The sequence below is a fragment of the Empidonax traillii genome, unplaced genomic scaffold (assembly GCF_003031625.1).
Source record: "Empidonax traillii isolate 1590-97213 ecotype Southwest subspecies unplaced genomic scaffold, ASM303162v1 scaffold159:size1039807, whole genome shotgun sequence".
In the NCBI taxonomy this organism is placed as follows: Eukaryota; Metazoa; Chordata; class Aves; order Passeriformes; family Tyrannidae; genus Empidonax; species Empidonax traillii.
Genome location: NW_020955352.1, coordinates 822,346 through 842,666, shown reverse-complemented (window position 1 = coordinate 842,666; position 20,321 = coordinate 822,346). Strand labels below are relative to the sequence as shown.

Below are 20,321 nucleotides of genomic sequence, written 5' to 3'. Positions count from 1 at the left end.
GGATCCTCATAATTTATGTACAGTTCTCATTTAAAAATACACTAAATAACTTAATTTTGAAGAAGCTCTTCCAAATATGAATGGGGCCTTCTCTGTGCAGGAGATTTCTCAACAAAGCTTTAGAGGTTTTTGACTGGCTATCCACAAGCACAATCTTTTTTTTCTAAGATTTAAATTGCCTGTTATTGTAGAGATGCCAAACTCTTGCTAAATACTCAATAGTGAGGAATGCAATCCATTTATATGTCATTTTAGCTGGAATCTTTCTAAACTGTGCTGGTAAAAATATTGTTACGATTCCCCAAAATTTTGGAGGAGTGGTGTTGTGCTATTGGTATTTTGTTTTGCCAACCTAAGCTGAACCAATTTTCTTAAACTTAGACTAATTCCAGATGTTGGTGACTTGAGCTGTATTCCCTTAGCTTCATTAGAATAGTGCTACTAACAAATAAGTTTGTTCTGCTCCATGCCACTGTGTTTAAAATGGTCTGTATTTGATTACATCTATGCAAAAATGCAGACTTAAAAATATTTTTCCTGATTTTTGGAAAAAAAAAGTTATTTCCTTTTTTTATCTTTTGTCTGTGTAATTCAGTTTGATGAGAGGTTAATTTCTGAAGGTAAGAATTCATGACTTTCTTTTATATAATATGGATTATTAGAATTGCATTCTCTTTTATAAGACCTTTTAAATAAAAAAAAACTTCAGTTTTTCCATTTTATTTGTAAAATAAGCATTATCCTAAATCCTTTGATCAGTGAATAAGTCAAAATAATACTTCAACTATAATAGTAGTGTGCTACCATTCGTAATAAAGGAAAGCTCTCCAAACACTGCAAAGCTGTCTAAACGTAATGCTTTGTGCAGTAGCCAGACTGGGGTAGGAATGATGCAGGCAGAACTGTGACACTTAGTGATGGTGGTGTGAGAATTCCTTAAAATCATGGAATCATAGGATAGTTTGGGGTGGAAGAGACCTTAAAGATCATCTCGTTCCAACCCCCCCGCCATGGGCAGGGACACCTTCCAATAGACCAGGTTGCTCGAAGCCACATCCAACCTGGTCTGGAACTCTTTCCACAAATGGGGCATCCACAGTTTCTCTCTGGACAGCGTTCCAATGCCTCACCCTCACAGTAAAGAATTTCCTCCCAGCATCTAGTCTACGTCTCCCTTCTTTAGTCTAGAGCTGTTCCCTCTTATTCTGTCACTACCTGCCCATGTAGAAAGTCACTCTCCATCACTTTTTATAAGTCCCTTTAAGGTACTGGAAGGGGCTGTAAGGTCTTGGTTTCCCTGGAGCCTTCTTTTCTCCAGGCTGAACAGCCCCAGCTCTCTGTGTGTCTTCATAGGAGAGGTGCTCCTGTCCTCTGATCATCTTTGTGGCTTTATAGAAAGCAGATTTTAAACTTTCTTCTTTTCAAAAATAAATTTTCATCTATCTGTCCATTATAAACCTAGTTATATAACCTCAATATATTTTTTAATTAGAAAAATATGTTCTGAAAGAGGGTAGATTAATTTCCCTTGATTTAGAAAGATGAGTAAAAATAAAACTGAAGTATGATGAGTATTCGTGTAATAATTTTAGAAACTACAGCAAGATTGTAACTAGTTTTTTTCCTGAAAGAATGTTGCTCTGCAGAGACAAGAAATGGAGAAGAGAGGTTCTTTCTGTGAAGCATATTTTGCCTGAGGTTATGGAAGAAGCCAGGAAAAGAGTTTTGACTTTCCCAAATCTTAACCCCATCCTTTTTTAGCTAATCTAAACTATGCTACTCTTACCCTGTTGGCCTCTGAGTAGTTTTTCTTTGTTGGCAAAGGAAATATTTTTCAAGCAATTGCATACACTTAGCTGGACTCTGTGTATAGGATAGTCTTCATGGACAGAGCACTTTGGCAAAAAGTTATTAATGAACCTTCATTGTTAAGGATTGGATCCCAGCCAGCTGCTTAGTGATTAAAGTTTAATTGCATGATGATTAGTTTTCATTAGTAAGTAATTAGCATTTAACAGCAGTCTTGTATTGCTAAAGCTATGGACAAGCTTAAGTGGCTTGAGCCATGTTGAGGGAGAAGGTCTGTTGCTGGAGATGTGGGCACAGAGCTGTTTGGGGAATATGGGAATGAGAATTCTGATGTTAGCTGACCTCATCAGCTTGTTCCTGCTGCAGCATTAAGGCAGGAGGAGGGATGGGAATGGGAAATGGAACAGAACAGCACAGCCTGGACATAGGGCACGGCGAGTGGCTGTGGATTAGCCCATGTGCAGAGAGTTACCAAACATAATCCTCTTCCTGAAGGGGCCCTTTGAAGTTTTGAGTTGCTCTCGCAGTAATGCTGGGTTTCATAGTCTTGTCCTTTTGCTTGCCACAACTAAACCCCTTTCTTCAGAATTCCCCCCGAACTGGTGAAATTCCCATTTTTACTGTGATAGCAGTCCTTGATTGCTTTGTGCCGCAGTGGGGTAAATTAGGAGAAAGATGAGTGCATGGCAAGGGCTGGGGGAGGTGAAATGGATGAGGGTAGAGGGAGGTGGAAGTATAGCAAAAGGTCAAGGCTCCTTTGCTGTTAAAAGAGGAAAGAATGTCCCGTGTAAACCACTTCTGCTTCACTGAGGAATCTGTTGTGAAGGTGAAATATGGTGATAGTTTCATGTAGGCTAAATTAGGGTTGTTAGAAGCCATTCTTCTCATCCACGCCTCTCCTTCTGACAGCAATAGTGCTCTGTGACTACAAGTTAGGTAGCTGATCTGACCAAGAAAATTCCTCCCCACCCCCCCATTTCCATTTTTATATCAAGCTAATTTTTTGGCTGGACTAGCTCTCTTGACTTTCCATGTCAGTGCAGATACAGAGAAATGATAGGTGTAGGAGGAGGCAGTGGGTTGGGCAAGAACAAACTGATGTCTTGAAATGATTTGGAAGTGAGTGGCCTGGTCAAGATCATGACTTCAGATAGAAGGTTTTTCCAGAATGGTATTACTAAGTATCCAAAGTAGCAAATTCAAAAAAAGGTGCTGTTTTAAAGTTTGTCTAAGGTAGTTCTCAAATGGATGTGTTTATTACTGATGGCAAGTACATCCATCTAGTTGTCTAGACATATGAAAGGGTAGGGGTTTTTCTTTAGTATGAGGATTATTGCACAGTTTAGAAGCACGGGGGACTGGATGCTCCCTCCCTCTGCTGGCCTTATTTGCCAGCTGGAGTAGCCTGAAGCAGTCATTTCCCTTGAGTTAAAAGGACTAGAGTAGCTACAGTTTCGTTTGAGAATTCTAACAGTGCTCGGGGTGTGACTTCAGTGGTGTAGATCTACTTAAGCTGTCTTCAGACTTGCTGAACTGTTGGTAAGAGGAGACACAGCAGTGTAGGACCTGTCGTAAAGCTTAAGGACTTGGCCAGCCCCGCTCAAGGCACAGAGAGGGTCCTGAGGCGCACAGCCCACTCAGGGCTCTGCGAGCTGCAGCTGCACTGTTTGTCACCACCTGAGCTACCAGTGGTAAAAATAGGTTGTGTATGTGTTCCTGAGGCCTGGCTGCACAACTGACTGTAGCATAAATACATTTAGGTCTTATCTCAACCAGCTGGTTGTTGTCTTGTGTCATAAGCTTTCCTTTTGTTTGAGAAAATACTAAAGGTTAATGTTAAAAACTGGTTGCAGTCTTCACTTACTAATGATTTCTCCCCTCCTCCACTTCTAGCTTCTTGCATGTTTTCATTTGTGCTTAGGAGACCAAACTCTGCTGTATGTCTCTTTCCCATGGCTACTCATTTCACAAAATGGTTTTGTTGTTACTTTGCACTAGACTGCTGTTAATTGCAGCTGTTCTTGCGCCTCCAACCCCTTTATTCTTACTGAGAATTCATGCTTGCTAGGTTTTAGAAAGTTACTGATGATTAAAGGCGACTGACCAGCTTCATAAAAGCCATACTGCTAGGGGAGGGGAAGGAGGAGGAGGGTGTCCTGGCATGAATCTCTGAAATGGGGACTTTCTCTGAAGGATACTGCTGCTCAATGTGAAACTTAAAAGGAAAATAAAAAAGGTGGGTGGGCATGGGAGGAAAAGGCAAGTTCATGTACTTGAGTTCAGATTTGAGAGCTGTGAACTTCTCACACTTTGTGCTTGTGCTGTCAAAAATTGACTGCATGGCCTTTGACAAGCCATTTAGTTATTCTGTAAAGTAGACTTTAAGACCACTTATTTTGTGACCATTTCTAGGGTGCTTTGAAAATTGAAAGTACAGTATATGTTTAAGTTGTCAGTTCTTCTTGGTTAAATTGGAATATTAGGGAGCTGATGTGAGGTTTCATGTTTTAGTTACATAGATGTAATGGGGGGAAACTAGATTTAAAGTTTGTTCATGTATCACTTAGAGTCAGGTCCAAAAAAATTTAAAAAATGTTTTGTTACATATTCTTTTACTGTAAGCTTTCTCTTTTCTTGTAGAAAGTTAAAATTATGAAGGTACTAACAGCAGTGTACTGGTACCATATGTAAATTCATTATAGTGTTAAGTGTTTTCTGGGGGACTAACTCTTCATGTTAAATTGAATCACTAAAATTTCAAGGTTGGCACAATTCATGACCGGTGCTTTCCAGAAAAACGACATTATTTTATTTTTTAATGTTCTTTTTAGGAAATCATTTAGATTAGAAAATTCCAATACTCATGTTATAGGTACATAAAACTCTTTTACAAGATTTTAATGCAGTCTTAACTCTTATACTTTAATTATTCCTGCTTTGAAGTGTCACATGTTATCACTGGGGAACGTAAGGATTCTTTAGTGATGCCACATGATCCTCTTCTTCTAAGCAGAAACTTTCCCCTTTCCTGGGGAGCAGGAGGTGTGAATAGTTACCTGGACAAATATCTTCGAGGATAATGGCAGAAGAAGAGTTGTCTGTTCTGAAGCTGTCTAACAAAGAAGACTTTAGTGCTGACTTCCACTTCTGCTTTCGGGCTAGAGCCTCCAGAAAATGAAGGAATAAGGAGTGCAAAGAGGGTGCGTTTATGTAGAGTAAAAGAAAAAGAAAACAAAAATACCTGTATCCTTCTATTTCTGCCTCAAGTGAAAAAAAAATTGAAATTTCTCTTTGATCTTTCACAGTGGTTTATTTCCAGCAATCTATGGCTCATCCCAGTCCTTTTTTCTTAGTATAGATTGATCTAGATTTTTAAAACTGAAGGTGTGGCTTGCAAATGGATGATGTTATTGCCTTTACCATGATTCAGCAGCGTCCATAGCCCAGAAGATCTTCATTATTCCTCTTTTCCTTCAGATCTGGGGAGAACCACATCTAATCCTTAGCTGGAGGAAGTTCTTTCCCTAGGAGAACCACATTAAGTCTGTTCTCTAAGGAAACTACTGACACTACCTCAGCTGCTTTGTAATATCCAGCTGGAATGCCATCCGGTCTTGGACTGCTGCTATTTATATTTTCTGCCTCTTCTAAAGTGCTGCTAGCTCATACAGTGTTTTCTTGTGTTGTGTCTCTGGCAAGCCTACAGATCCTACATGTTCTTGAATAAATTCAGTTTACAATTCATGAAAGGTACCTATTATTACAATGGGCAGTTTAAATAGCACATATATCATTATGGTTTTTAGGGTTTTTTTCCTGGTGACTATTGAATAGTGAAGGAACATATTCTTGTCGAAACCCATTCAGATTTTTGGCCAGCAGACATTATTTTACACAGAGCTCCTCTTTATCTGAGGACATTTCATCAATGTGTTTTAATAATTTGTCTAGTTTTCCTCTACTGTGATTGATTATTTATTGATATAGTTAATGAGCTTGTTTGTTGTTTTTCTTAAAACACTGATATGTTGCTTGATAGCTTATCACTAAAAAGAGGTGTCCTGACTCGCAGGCATTTCTCCTTCCACAAGCATTGTCTTTACCTCTTCTCTTGGATTCATTCACCTGCTGTTGTTGCTTATTTTTGGCTGCCTTTCCTCAGTGGTAGCAACAGCCACCAGTGACCTCAGGAATACTGGTGTACACTTTATTACTCCTTATAATACCTCTGCTGCCAACTACTGCTGCAGTGGCTTTCTGGAGGTGCTGTTATCTTCTTGGTCTTTCTCCAGTGGTATTGAATAGTATTTCTGTTTGCTACCTTTTTTTAGAGAGACAAGTTGTTTATTTTCCAGTAAGATGAGCTAAGCTGTCATTTTCACATACCTACTTCTTTCACATTCATCTGCCAACCTTCTCTTTTCTTATGCCTCAAACAGAAGTTACTCGTTATTATTTTATCTGCCTTTATCCTGCTGCTTTTTCTTCTTTCAGTTTGAAGAACTTAAGATCCTCTTCCAATCAGTGCACCCTGGTTAATTTTATAATTTCCTAAGTGAAGTGCTTCACTTTCAAAACCCTGCACATTTACGTTTGTTTTTCTTCACGCATTTCTTCAAAGCCCTTCTTGTCTGGGATTTGTGCTGAATAATTGGATATGCTTTGCCTGCTGCTGTGATGGACTCTGCCCAATGCTGCTGGCTCAGTCTCACCATTCCTGTTTCATCCCTTTGCATCCACCAACGCTTTGTTCTGTGTTACCGAAGTGTCTTGCACAGCGGGGCTCTGTTTATGTGAGGGCTTGCACAGATTATTACAGGTAATGACAAATGATGTATTTCTGTCCAGCGTTACAAGCCTCTGAGTCATTGGCAGGGGTGGATTTGTGCTGTACCCTTTTTCCTGTCAGGTAATATCTTGTCAAAATATTTTCCATTTACAGTTTGCTTTGATCAAAAGCATTTCCTTATTTTTAAGCCTTTATAAAGATTCCATTTCTGTTGAACCCACTGCTCCTAATAACACAGTGATTATTGTATCCTTAATAAGCCAGGCTTTTTTTTTTTCTTTGAGCCTTTTAGTAAGGCATCATCTCTTTTTTCTTTGATTAGAGAAAAACTGGTTCTGTCATGTAGTTTTGCCTCTTGAAAACAAATTCCTTGAGTTTATTGCGTTTTCTTGTTTACATCAGATTTTTTCTGGTTTTGTGGCATTCCAGACGTTGATATTCAAAGCTATTGCTTTACAGCAGAGAGCTTTTGGTAATTACTTAATTTGTCCAAAACCTCTTCCCTTATGGTGAGAATGTTGCTTTGTTTTAAAGTAACTGCATGCTGTTGTTTTATACTGTACTTGGTAGGCCTTGCACTAAATAGCAGTTCACCATGTCTTTGGGTATTTCCCGTAGTCAGTATCCAAGATGGCCGGGAAAGAAACCTAGTGCTGCCAGAAAATCCAACTGGAGTAAATGCTCTCTCTTGCTCACTGTGCTGTTCCCTCAACTCTGAGAGTCCTTATCACATAATCACTGCTTGAAAATTTGAATTTCTTTTTCCTCTTTTAAGTCTGCTTTTCTGTCTTTCAGACCTTTTTGTAACTAAATTACGCTTATTGTTGCATGTTTAATTCCCCAAATGAATAGTCAAGATAACATAAACTGTATAATTTTTTCTGCTAGACTTGCATACTTTAACAAATTCAAATCCCTCTGCTTAAAAGTGCTTTTCTGAAATGTTTCTCTCGTTCAGGGTAGCTGTTTGTCATCAAAGGAAATAAGATTTACGAATTTCTTGGCTTCTTGGACTTGGTAGTTATGTATTATTTTAATATTCCTTTTAAAATGTGAAATGGCTATACAGGTGTGTAGTTAGCCTGCTTAATTGAAATTAAACATGCTTTTTCAGCACCATTTAAAACTACTGGTTTTGTTAATTTTGCTAAATCTGTTTTAGTTAACCATCAGTTTACTGTGGAAGGATCCAACATCAATTCTGGTTCAGTTAACACTCGGTCTTTATTTCATTTGGGTTTTTTCTCCTTCCATTGTTTGAAAGGTGGGGAGGGTTCATCCCCCTTCGAGTCTTGCTCAGCTTTTCACCGGTCTCATATTTTCATGCACATTTAAACCTTTGATCACTCCACCAAGTGAACGAAACAGGCTTGTAAGGAGTACTGAACATGAATTTATTACTTAGATTGAATTTCAGCCCTTTTATATAGTGTTACAATTTAGCTCAACCTTCGTGTTACGGAGGTAAGACTGAAGAGTCTTAAAATCTTGTAACCGAACAGTAATTTTTGTGTGCCTACATTCTTTTTAATAACCACAGAGGTTTTCTGTTGTTCACTCTGGAATTTCACAATCAAATCTGGTGGTCTTCAGAAGAACTGCCATTCCAGACAGGTGCCAAAGTACATTTTGTTGTGGTGTCCTGCCTCCAGCGATGGCTGCCTCTTCACCACTACATATATTTGGAGATTTGTAGTAAACCAGGCATGTGCAGAATGATAACTGAGTATTTTCCCCCTCCTTTTGGCAATCACAGCTTTAAAGTCGTTGCTTTAGTATCCCTGTGTTTACAGGCAGAGGTATCCCTATCCTTGATGAACTTGTTTTTGAACTTGCTTATCTTTTTGCCAGTGCAGCATTCTTGGGCACTGACTGTTATAGTTCAATTACTAGTTGAGTGAACAAAGCAGATTTATTTTGCATTTAAACCTGCTCTTCCTTCTTGGAAACGGCTAAGAATCATTCCCTTGTGCACATCATATTTGATTTTGTAGGTCTCAATTGCCTTTCAGTTACCTCTTTTCCAAAATAATTAGATTTTTTTTATATGGAAGCTCTTTATGTTCCTAGTTATCTCTGTGGTCTGTCTGTTTGTTTGTTTTTTTTCTAATCAGTTGTATTCTTTTATTAATAGAGCAATCAGAACCATGCACAATATTAAGATGTCAGGATACGACAAGAAAAACAGGTAGACGTAATGAAGATTTTGGTTTCATTATGTATTTCTTTTTTTAATAACTGCTTATATTCTGGCTGTCTTTTTTTTTGTTCGTTTGTTTTGTGGTTGCAGGGATCGCTTGATGTTTCTGTCCAGGATGACTACTAATACCTTCCTATGAATAGTCAAAGCTAATTTATAGTCTGTCATCATGTGTATGTTTAGGTGAAAATATTTTCACCACATATATCACTTTGCACTTAATAACATTAATTTTCATCTCCATTTTATCATATAGTTATCCACAATTGTGAGATGGTTTTGCAGCTTTTTACTATTAGTTTGAGATCTGACTACCCTGGATAATTTTTCAACCTTCACAAGTTTTCACACCTTATTGTTCACCCTTCCTTTCAAAAGTCTCTGTAAGTGCAGTTGAATAGATTAGGTGTCTGCGTAGGACTTTACAGTTATTGCTGGCAAACCATTCCTTGTTAAAACTAAACATTTCTGTTCCTGTTACTTTCTATTTTTCCTTCTAGTTGAGGGAAATAAAATGCTCTGTTCTTAATTTCAAGTGCCTCTGTGGTAGTTTAATCAGTTTTGTATGTATTGAATAGGATTTTCCATTTTTAAGACATTTTCCAGCTCTTAAATTTCTTGTTGTGGTTTTTTTTTTCGATGCCATCCATTTTGAGCTGCAGCTTCCCTTTGTGCTTGAGCAGCCTGTGCAGCACTGCAGTTCTGACTTTTTACTGTGTTTCCCAATGCAGCTTTATTAGTATGGCATCTTCCAGATCATTGATTTGTCTGTTTGCTGAAATCTTGGAATCTAAATTTGTCCTTCATTTTTTGACTTGAAGATAGCTACCCAATTTGACTTCGACTAGTTTTCTTTATTATTTACTTGATTGCTTGCTTCAGGAACATATCGTCATTGGGAAGACGATAATGCAAATTTAAAGGTTTTTATCTTTTTAATTGTGGGGTTCGTTTTACTGATATCCTCTGCCTGTTTTTTTGATAACTTAAAATTGTTTGTCAGGAAATGGAAACTAGTAATTCTGTATCCTTCAGTACTAGTTGTTATCTCTAGCCCCACTCACATAAGCAAATTTTTTCATTAACTAGAATATGCACATCAGAGTGAAAGTGCTCTTTTCCTTTCCTGTTTCCTAAAAATATCTGCCCCCTCCCCCTTTATTCATCTCAGTCCCTTTTTGCAGCAGTCTTTCAAAATCACTGAGTCCTTTCTCCCGTAGCAAACAGTGCAAATATTTTTTTAGCTTTTCTTGTAGCATGTTGGAGTAAGTTGTCTCTCTGCATCTCGCTTTCCAGGAAAGAGAATGCGGCTGCCTGCTGCTTCTGTTGCCCTTTCGCCTGGATATTAAATCCGAGCCTCTGCCGAGCCTGCCAACTGTTTAATCAGAAATAGTCAGAAGGCCCTCCTTCCTAATATTGCAGCTGACTCTGAAATCCTCATTATCTTACATCTGCATTTGTGCAGTGCAATTATACAGAAGCAATTATTTTCCTAAAAGCTTACCATTTAAAGAGATGAAGGAGAGAGTATGAAAAATGCATATAACACGTAAAGCAAAGAGTTGTACCTGCATTAATTAATGCCGCATATATTTTACTTTTTGCTTGCCGTTCTTTGTTAGTAACCTTCAGTTGTTGCTTTCCATTTTATTCCACTTATGCACTGTTCACACTGGTATGCAAGAAGGGGAAAAAACAAGGAGATGCCTAGAAAACAAAGCAAAGGAAAAAGAAAACAAAGAACAAAGGAAAAACTGGTCATTGGAAGAGAGGAGGTGAGAGTGAGGTCTGAGTGCGGGGCGCAGGTGAGCAAAGTAAAAGAAGAAACCCATTAGCAAGAAAAGGCTCTTTGGATTATAGGCAGCAGAAAATATGATACAGTTGCATTTGTCGTGAATGTTCTTGCTTAAACTGGCTTGCTGATTGTTCAGCAAGAAAGATAGTGGAGGACTTGTCTGAAGACACCTTATATTAGTGTTAGGCAGAAGCAGTTAATTTCTGCTTCTAAGCAACTGTTCCTGTGGCTGCCCAGAAAATGTTGGAAGGGCTTGTCTGGCGGCTGCCATCCTCCCACCAGTAGGATACCAGTACTTCAGTATTATCTCTGTCAGTGCAGAGCCAAAACAAGGAGGTGAGTGTTTACTTGAGCAGCTTGGGGCACTTTTGGGGCACAAGCCTAAGACTTGTGCTTGGCTGGGAGGAAGAAGATAGGAAGGTAGCTTAGGGCATGTTTGTTTTATCGCCTATGTGAAGTTGGGTACAAATCTGAGGGAGGCAAAAAAATGTACTCAAAAACATACTCCTATTTATTTACGTACAGTAGTGTGATATCAGAATTCTGAGTCTACTCTTCTTAGCAGTGAAAGAATACAGTTTGCAAGAGGGGAAAAGCCAGCCTTAAAGCAAAAGAAATATAGCTGGTAGATGGTGGAGCATTTTAAATGAATCAGAGCCACTCTGCTGCTGCTGTGGTAGCTGTCCCCCAACTCTTCACACTTCCACTTTGGGTGTTACTTCATTTTGGTAGACAGAGAATGATGAGCTGTAGCAAGGAAGAAATGGGCTGCTAATAGCGTGGAGAGGTAGAGACAATGTATCTGGCTCTAATACTATTGATAATTTTGTTCAAGGGATGGAGTGTCTTTTCTAAATGGCACTTTTCAGTCTCTCCAGCCTATTCTAAGTGAGATATATGTGCCTTGTGGCCAGAGATGAATTGTGGAGATAGGACCTCTGAATCAATCTTCACTGTGTGATCTCTTTTTTCCTTCCTTTTTTTTTTTTTTCTTTTTTAATTTAAGCCAGGAGTTGATTAGATGCCTGGCAATGATTACTATCCATTGGCACCTCCCGTTGGGAGCACACTCCAAGTACCAGCCTTCAGCCCTTTCAAGCAGGGGAGGTTAAGCAGGCTGCTTACTGAGCAAAAGGAATTTCTCTTCCCTTGAGAGCTTGAGTGCTGTTTCCCTGGCTAAGAATGCTATAATTCCTTTACAAGTGACAAGCAGGCTGCTACCATCTGCTGGTGAATGGCTGTTGGATGGTGGAGTTTGGGTGAAAATATGCTCATGGACCAAGGAGAATGATTAGTGGTCATTATGCCCAATTCACACATTTCCTGTATGAAGTTCTGTGGTTTTCTTTTGGTTTTAGAATGTTTACTAGTTGTAGTGTACATAAATTCATAAGATAAGGGTTCTAACCAAAGCCACAGAAAGTACCAATAGGAACTATGCATATTTTTACCTTTTAAAGCACAGCAGCAATGTCTGGTAAAAGAAGACTGAGACTATCCAGAATTTTTTAAGCACTTTATTCTGTCTTTATGGAAACACTTGGGTGTATTTGGAAGCCGTGTGGCATTACATGATGGTGGCGTCTTTCAAAGATTAGGTGATAGACTCATAGATGTTTTAGAACCATACAGCTTTGTAGTGTGTCTGCTTTGTGCAGTTGCTCTGTGGTGTGTCAAGAAGGAACAACTCAAAAGAAAAGAGTAGTTATTGTGTATGTGGTTCCCTCAGCTTCCCCGGAAAGCAGCAGATGGTCGAGGGTCCCGGGAGGTAGAAGAAATGGGGCCATTAGACTGTCAGTGGCTTGTGAAAAGCAGAAGCATCTGCCAGAATGGAGACTTGTTCAGCAGCAGGGGAGCCAGCAGCAGCAGATGATCTCTGCCTTGAGCCGTCAGTGGCATAGTAGTCCTCTGGGGAATTGCTGTTGTGGGCGTGTAGCTGCAGGTAACCTTGGTAAAAATCTCAATTGGTCTGCCAGACTGAAAAAAGGGGAAATGAAGGCTTGATGCTCATGCTCTGGCATCTTACCTACCCACTTTCACTGTCTAATCACTCCTAACTACAACCAATTTGAAAGCATTCTGTACCCAATCTCTGTTGAAAATTCGGCAAAATACTTGTCCTGTTTTTGCTGCAAGTTGCAGAATAGCAACATGCACCGTGCTAGACACAGCAAAGAATCAGTTCAAAGAATAAAATGACTTTTGGAAAAGTAAAAAAAATTTTGCTAGGGGTCTTATTTTCAGTTGTATCACACAACGCACTCTTAGGACATGCCTTTTTAGTGTTAAGAAATATTTTATACAGCTGCAGTTTAATCTCTGCTGCTGTAGTTCCTATACTCTTGTTGACTGCTCTGTACAGGACACAGTGTTCTGGGGAAGAATGACCTTCTGTTGCAACAGTGTGATGGTACTTAAAAGATGAGATAAAGTGGGGAGGACAGAATGCCTCTGAGGAACAAAGCTAGAAATTCATATCTGCAGTCAAAAAGAATAGTCAGTTTGGGTTCTGTCCTGTTAGAATGATTCATCTCATTCAGCCACGTCTAAAAGCAAGAATAAAGCGTACAGGTAAAGAGCTCTGGTTCAGAACTCCTCAAGCTGCACTTCATGAGTACTTGGCGTAGGTGAATCTGGGACTATTGCCAGTACATAATACCCTTCTAGAGTTGACTTCGTAGCCAGGAAAAAACATTCTCTATAGATGAAACTTGGTTTTACTCCCATGGGAGAGTAAATTACGTTGCAGTTTGGCCAGCAGTCTGTATATCTTGGTGTGCATTTCAATATTGGTTTAGACTTCTTTTTTTTTTTTTTTTTTTATCTTTGGAAACCAACATTCATGTTCTGACAGGCAAAAATAAGCTGCTTGCATGTCTCTTTCTAGGCCTTTGGGACACTTCGCTTACATCATAGATACTGCAGTAGTTTGTCATGAGACGCATTCAGTGCTTAGAAGATAGACACAGTTTAGTAGGGAGTGCTGAAGATCAGGCTCAGGATGCTTTGGCATACCCGAAAAGAGAAGGCGTTATTCAAGACTGCGGTTGTAGATGTCACGAGAACTGACGTCTCACACGCTTTTCTGTTAGTTGCATCTGCTTTGATTTGAAGAGGGCCACCTGGTTTATGGCTGGAGCTAGTTTTGCTTTCATCTTCATTCAGTCATTTAAATACAAACTATAGTCGTCTCTGCGTAGCACAGAATACTAGGAAGAGCCATAACTGTCAGATATCCTCAGTGGTTATGGAAATACTGCAGTCAACCCCCTGTTTGCTATGCAGAGTGAGGAACCGTGCTGTGGCTGTTAGCTTTGGCCACATCTATTCTCCACATCCCCACTGCAAGATGTGTGCTGATCAGGGACGTGAAGAAGTGTGATCTAGTGGATGTGGCCGCCTTGGCAGACGAGCCTCCCCGTACGGTGAGAAACCCATGCTCTGTGCAGTGCCAGGTGCACTGCTGGGTCGAGCACATCTGTTCGGTGTGCCCTACAGGTGTAGCTTGCTGATAGCCCTAATAAAGCACGTGTAGTTTGACACCAGCTTTTCCAGTAGGAAAAGTGTTCGTGGATCGTGCCATCAGCTCACTGTGTGCAGTCAGTGACCGAAGGCAGCTCTCACAGCCTGAACTCAAGGTGAACTGTACCAGTTATATGAGGCCTTACGGTGTTGCCCGTGTTCATCAGAGTGAACAAAATTCCCGTGTTTCTTAAGTCTGATTCAAAAGTTATTGTAGGTTGTCTTTTTCTGCCAGTAATTTATTTGCATTTTAATTTTTAAATAGTAGCAGGCTCTTAGCATTTGGTGAATTCTGCCAGATGTGGCTGTATCTTTTTAGAAAGGAAAAATGTCAACCTGTCAGAAATCAGTTTTCATCAGAATCTTAGAGTAGTTAACAAAAATCAGTTACTATGTACATTCAAGAAATAAAATTGCTGTCTGAATGAGATGCACTCTAGGCTTACTTCCATAGGTCATTCCTTAAGTCATTCAGGATGAAGTAAATGGGTGAGAGGCTTTCATTCTGCTGCATTTCCATCTGTCTGATATTATGGTTAAATACATCATTGACTAGTTGAGCTAATGGGATTTAACTAATGAAAATTGAATGTGGTCATCAGATGAGTCTGAGCTACTTTGACAATAATTGTATGAGCATCCTTGTAGCACTGCAAGTGCTTCTTTTGGAGATGTGCCATTTCTGTGATGATGAAGTGTTTTCCCATCATGGCATCTTCTCCTGCTCCAGATAAACCTTTTCTGATCACCTGTGAAAAAATGTTCAACTTGGCCTTGATCTTCTTCAGCTGCTACTGATAATGAAAATGATGTAACCGAATTACTTTTACACTAATGGTGTCTTATAAATCATTATTTGTCATGCCAGTTCTCATTTTAAAGCTGCTGTAGATCCAAAAAAGCTCTTTTTCCTCTAATTTTAACACTGATGTCATTGTCAGGTACTGAAACATGGGCTAGTAGAACAGCTTTGAGAAGTGTTTCAAGTTCTTTCTGAATGGCTGAGCGTTTGGTATCTCCTACATGGTTAGCACAGCTGAAAAGTTTGTATTTTGAAAGAGGTTATATTGTTACCTGTTTGGAAAGGCCTTTATTTGTATGGTGTGGAAAGATAGAGTCTAACATTGTGAGTAGTTAAAAAACTTTTGCTGGAATGTGGTTGATTCCCAGGAAAGTACAGGTGTTCAGAAAGATGATTGCAATCTTCATTGCCATTTCTTGGTTTCCCTTTCAGAAATGTTCCCATTGCCAGGAACCAGGAGCCACCTTAGGCTGCTACAACAAAGGCTGCTCCTTCCGATACCATTACCCTTGTGCCATCGATGCAGGTAGGAACAAATGACATGTTAACTGTATTTCATGTTTGTTCAAATCATGCTGAATAATCCGAGGTACTTTACAAATTTATTCCCTCTCTGTTTTTCACCCTACTGTGAAGATAAAGTAATATAAATGGTGAGAAACGGCATCAGATAAACAGCGTACGGGAATGCACTGGGACAAGAAGGAACTTGTAATGAAAAAGAATCTCGCTGAAAGTGCAGAAAAGGCCTGGTTTGGGGGAATGCAGTGACTGAAATTTGACTGCCGTGTGAGAACTGATTGCTCTTTTCTTGTAAAAAATAGAAACCCTTTGTTAAAAGGGTGCACGTTACTGGAAAGTTCTCCTTCCTAAGGAGCAGTTCAGCCAGTCTCTTGAGTAGGTCCAATTTCCATCATTAGACAAGCTAATAGCATCCAGACCATTATCTGCAGCTATGAGCCTGGGCTTGTGAGTTGGTGGGTGGGAGTTTTTCATGGAGATGAACTTTATTCTTGGGTAAAAGAAAATCCCAGCTCAGAATAAATAACACCCCAGAATTCCAGTCCCCTCTAACTCACTTCTCCTGTCATACAAAACTTACTCTGATAACAAGCAGGTAACGTTCAAGATTACAGCTCTTGACTGGCAACTAATCGCAAGCTTCCTGTTTGTTATTCCAATTCCAGAGCAGCCCACTTGTTCACCACTCATTTTATGCTGTTTTTCAAATGTTAAGAGTATTTGAAGTAGGTATGCTTATTTCTGGATGACGGTGTTGCACCTCTCACCATGAAATCCCATCCTTTTGGAGATCTGCATTTTATAGTAACAAATGCTTTATGAAATTAGTATTATGGTGGAATACTACTAGTACCACAGTATAGATGGAGAATCCTTGACTTTACATGAAATAAGATGTGAAGGAGCAATAATTCAGATGGCAAAAACCACACACTCAAAAAAATGCCAGCAATAAGAGTGTCCATGTAAGTGTAATTTTGGGTTCTAAGATAGTAGTCACTGTTTCCATAAGGCCCTGCCTCACCCTGTAGGATGAAGGGAACTCATTCATGAACACGGTTGTCCTTGCTGATGCTGTATCATACTTCCTGCATACGATTCCTTCTCAGTTCTGAAAGTAAAACTGGGAAGTTTTCTCTGTTTGTCTCTCTTGTACCTAAGAGTTTCATGAACACCAACAAACTTTTGTATGTACCATGTGTTGCAGACACACGATCGTCAGTCAGATTTGCATTCATAAATTGTGTTTAGTATCTGTTTGTTTCTGGTTTGTGAGCTGCCCTTTTCAATACCATGAAAAAGCCAAAAGAAATTATAGTGAACATTCCCACTAGTTTGGGGTGCTTAATTTGAATTCTTGTTTTACTAGTTACAGCGTGTAGCATTTTCTGCATTCTAAATATGGATATCAAAATTAAGATACTGTCTTTTTCTTCAGCTATACCTTCCTCATTAACTCTACTCCACTTAAGGAAGTGTGGTGGGATCCTCCAGATGACAAATACACTGTACAATCATGACTGATTTCCAAGAGCAGTTCTGTGTCATGCATGGAAGAGGCAGTGTTGTGTACAAAACCTAGTATATAATCATACTATTTAGTCCATATTAAATGTAATGTAATTTGTCTACTACATAACATGTAGAAGTGGGCTAGATTAAATTTGGATTTTTTTCACTTTTGTCTTGACTTTGCAACCTTTGAGGTTTTTTTTTTAGAGTAGCTTTTTGTGTTCAAGTTCCAAGGCTATGCTTACTTCATTTTCTTTCCATTTTGTTATGAGACATCATGTTGTCATGTGGCCATCTGTCAGAGAGCACAATTGCAAGCTAATTTCCCTCCTTTGAGTAATACAGCAGTAATAAATTGCAAGAGCTGCATGGAGATGGGATACGTGGAATGTGAGTTTCACAAACATATTTGAAAAATAGCCGAGGAGCTGGTAAAACTGGTGAGTCCCTGGTTTCACCCCAGGAAGAATATGATTTAGTGAGAACAAAAGACTTCTTTGTTTTTTTTTTTTAATACGCTTTCCTTTCTGTTTCTTCAGTCTGTGTGTCTGATACATTCTTCACTCTGGTTCTTCATACCAGCCACAGGCCTTTTATGTAGTTGGTCTCAGGCTCTTCTTCTCAAATTGCTTATTCCAGTGTCTTTGTAAGACCCGATTCCTTCTAGTTCTTTCCAGCTTTTCCTTTGTCCGCTTTTCTAGCTTGGTTTCTTACTCTCTGCTCTTACATCACTTCCTCTCCTCCTTTTTTGCTCCTAGCTGTTTTTTCTCTCTGGACTTTCGTACTCCTGTTTGGTTTTCCTAACTTAACTCCTTGTTACACCAAACCCTGCTATGCCTGGTTTGTTCTTATATATATTGTCCTTTATCTTCTCTATTTCACCTTTCTACGCCTTATCCCAATAGTTCTTAGTCTCCATTCTTCTGGCTGAATCAGTCCTGATTCAGTCTTAGCCTCCTGCTGGCTCTCATCCATAATTCCTCGCTCCTGACTTCTAGTAACATGGGTCTCCTTACCCTACTAGCCTTCATTCTTTCTGCAGTTTGATTGCCTTTCTCAGTAATGTTTTCAGTTCTGCCTTCTCAACTAGTGCTCCCCATTGTACAGTTTTGAAATGGTTTTTTTCCTTGAGGTCACTTGAGCCTTAGAAATATCCCCTGACAGCTTCACTGCTTTTGGGTCTGGTGCCAAAGTCTGAGGGCAGAAGCTCATTTACAGGGAAGACCTGCTCACCCCCAAACAGAAGTATACTTGGTGGAATTTTTGAAGGACCTAGCTAAAATCTAAGAAGCCTCTCCTGAGGATGTGCTCATGAAAAGGGGATTTCTTTCTCCTTTCAAGGAGTTTATATTTGCTGATTTTTGTGGTAGCTGGCAAGGGCATGTTTTAGCTAAAATTCTGGTCCTACTGAAAATCAGGATGTGGTAGAGCTTTTCGGAGAAAAATTCCTGGGATGTTTAGCATGGGCAGTATAACTTTCTTCCAAGAAAGAGTTTCAAGGAAATCATTGGGCTGCCTTAACTGAAGTTTTCAACCAAAACAAATAAAAGAGCCCCAGCTTGAAGTAGATTCTCAGCATTCAAAATTTCAGCCTGATGGTGTGACAGTAGAAGACCTTGTTTGCAGTTGGTTTTATCTGTGGGTGTAATCAAGCCATCTTAATCTATAGACACTCTTCCACTAAATCTGAGTAAAAGACATAAACAAGCTATATGGAGTAAGACTTGATTTTCATTTATGACCAAGCAGAAAATAGAGGCTTCCTTGAGAAACAAATCAGCATTATTTTCTTTCCTTAGCCTGCTGTCTGACTATAAACCCTTTTTATTGGTTATGCAGTGCTACTGTCTTTCCTGTAGTGAATCAGATTCGGGTATTTCTCAAGTTCCTTGAGCTCAGTGGTAGTTTCATTTGAAGTCAACCATCCTGCTTTGAAGGATGGTGCCACCTTGCTTTATTTAGGATTTGTCACAGATCTGTTCTGAATCCTCAGAAGTTTGTGTTGACACTTACAAGGGCTTTCAGGCTTTTGGAATATGTATGACTGGTTTTATATCTTTAAAAAAAAAAAAGGCAGAAAACACTTGCTGAAGTGTTTTTTCAGGATGTGTTGGGTCATACGCACTTGGTGGTTGAGTTCCTGTAGCATCCCTGGAAGTGACCATGCCCTAGCTGAGATGAAGTATTCTCGTGGTGTTCTGAGAAGTTGCAGTGTGAGCTGAAGCGTATTTCTACCCTTGCGTCTGTGTGGCTTAGAAGTTAGTCTCCTCTCAGTTAGTGTGCCTCATTTGAAAGGCAGCAGGTTTTTGGGAAAGGACTGGAGGATGGAATGTGTCAAAATGACTCCGGTTTCTTGCAGCACTGAAGGCTGGCCCTGTGGTGTGACCTGGGCTCTGGATTCTTTGCCGATGGTCGGTTTCCAGTCCCACCCTGGTGAGGAGCCAGGCTTTGCACCGCTGTTGCTAACTGACTGCCATGCAAGGCACATGGCTTCATGAATTGCCAGTTTGTACATATGGATGTTTTTATATAGCCTAATTCAGCCTTTCTTTTAATCTCCTTTCACAGAAAATAATCTCTGGCAGTATAGGGTGCAAGAGAGCTGAATATTTCTTATCCATTTGCATAAAAATCAAGATCAGTAGTACCACTTAAGTAATTTTTGTATGGAGATGACTGTGGTTAACGTTGTCTGTATTTGGCTTTTGTCCGTCCAAATTTATGAAGAGCCTCTGATGTCTCAAGATAACTAAGTCCTAGGGATGTCTCCATGGAAACAGGATCTTTGTTTTCTGAAATTTTATATCCTCTCCCTCTGCTTGTTTCTCCCCACCTGGAGTCAGATCCTGATGGTTGCAGCACACTTGTCCCCACAACATGTATCGTAGGCAGTTCCACTTACAAAAGATTTTTGACTATAAATTAGGAAAAGGAAAATAAAATGAATTTTCAGAGAATAGAAATCCTGTGTCTTCACAAGTAACATTAAAGATGAGTAACAGGCAGAACTCAGAGGGTGAAACAAAGTATGAAGCTTACAGAAGAATAATTGCTTCTATTAAAAATGTTTTAGGTTTCCCCTGACTACTTTATGGAGAAAAATCTGTGCAAACAAGGACAAGTCTCAGTTCTTTTCCCTTTCTGCCACAATGAGCTGATCATAGCTATGTGTCTGCTGACTTCATGATGAATTGTAATCTGTGATATAAAATACTTGGAACTGTTAACCAGAATCCAGGCCAGCTTTGTAATGATGAACAATTTCTGCCTTATTGGTATTCAGATGATTTTCTACAGTGTACTGATGAAATTTTTCACAGTTGTCCTTTAATAGAAACAAAAAAAAAAATTGCTATTAATTGGATCTGCT

The 20,321-nt window shown here is 39.4% G+C and overlaps 1 protein-coding gene across 8 annotated transcripts in view; it reads left to right on the top strand.

The window, feature by feature from the left end:
* Positions 1–20,321, top strand: part of TCF20 (transcription factor 20) — a 128,945-nt gene that overhangs the window by 97,932 nt on the left and 10,692 nt on the right. For all 8 annotated transcript variants that reach the window (XR_003571366.1, XM_027885050.1, XM_027885055.1 and 5 more), the window contains one exon: positions 15,350–15,443. Coding sequence is in view for 7 of the 8 variants with exons in the window: in XM_027885050.1 (XP_027740851.1) it covers positions 15,350–15,443 (94 nt within the window). In the remaining variant the exon portion in view is untranslated. The remainder of the gene's footprint in view (positions 1–15,349; positions 15,444–20,321) is intronic.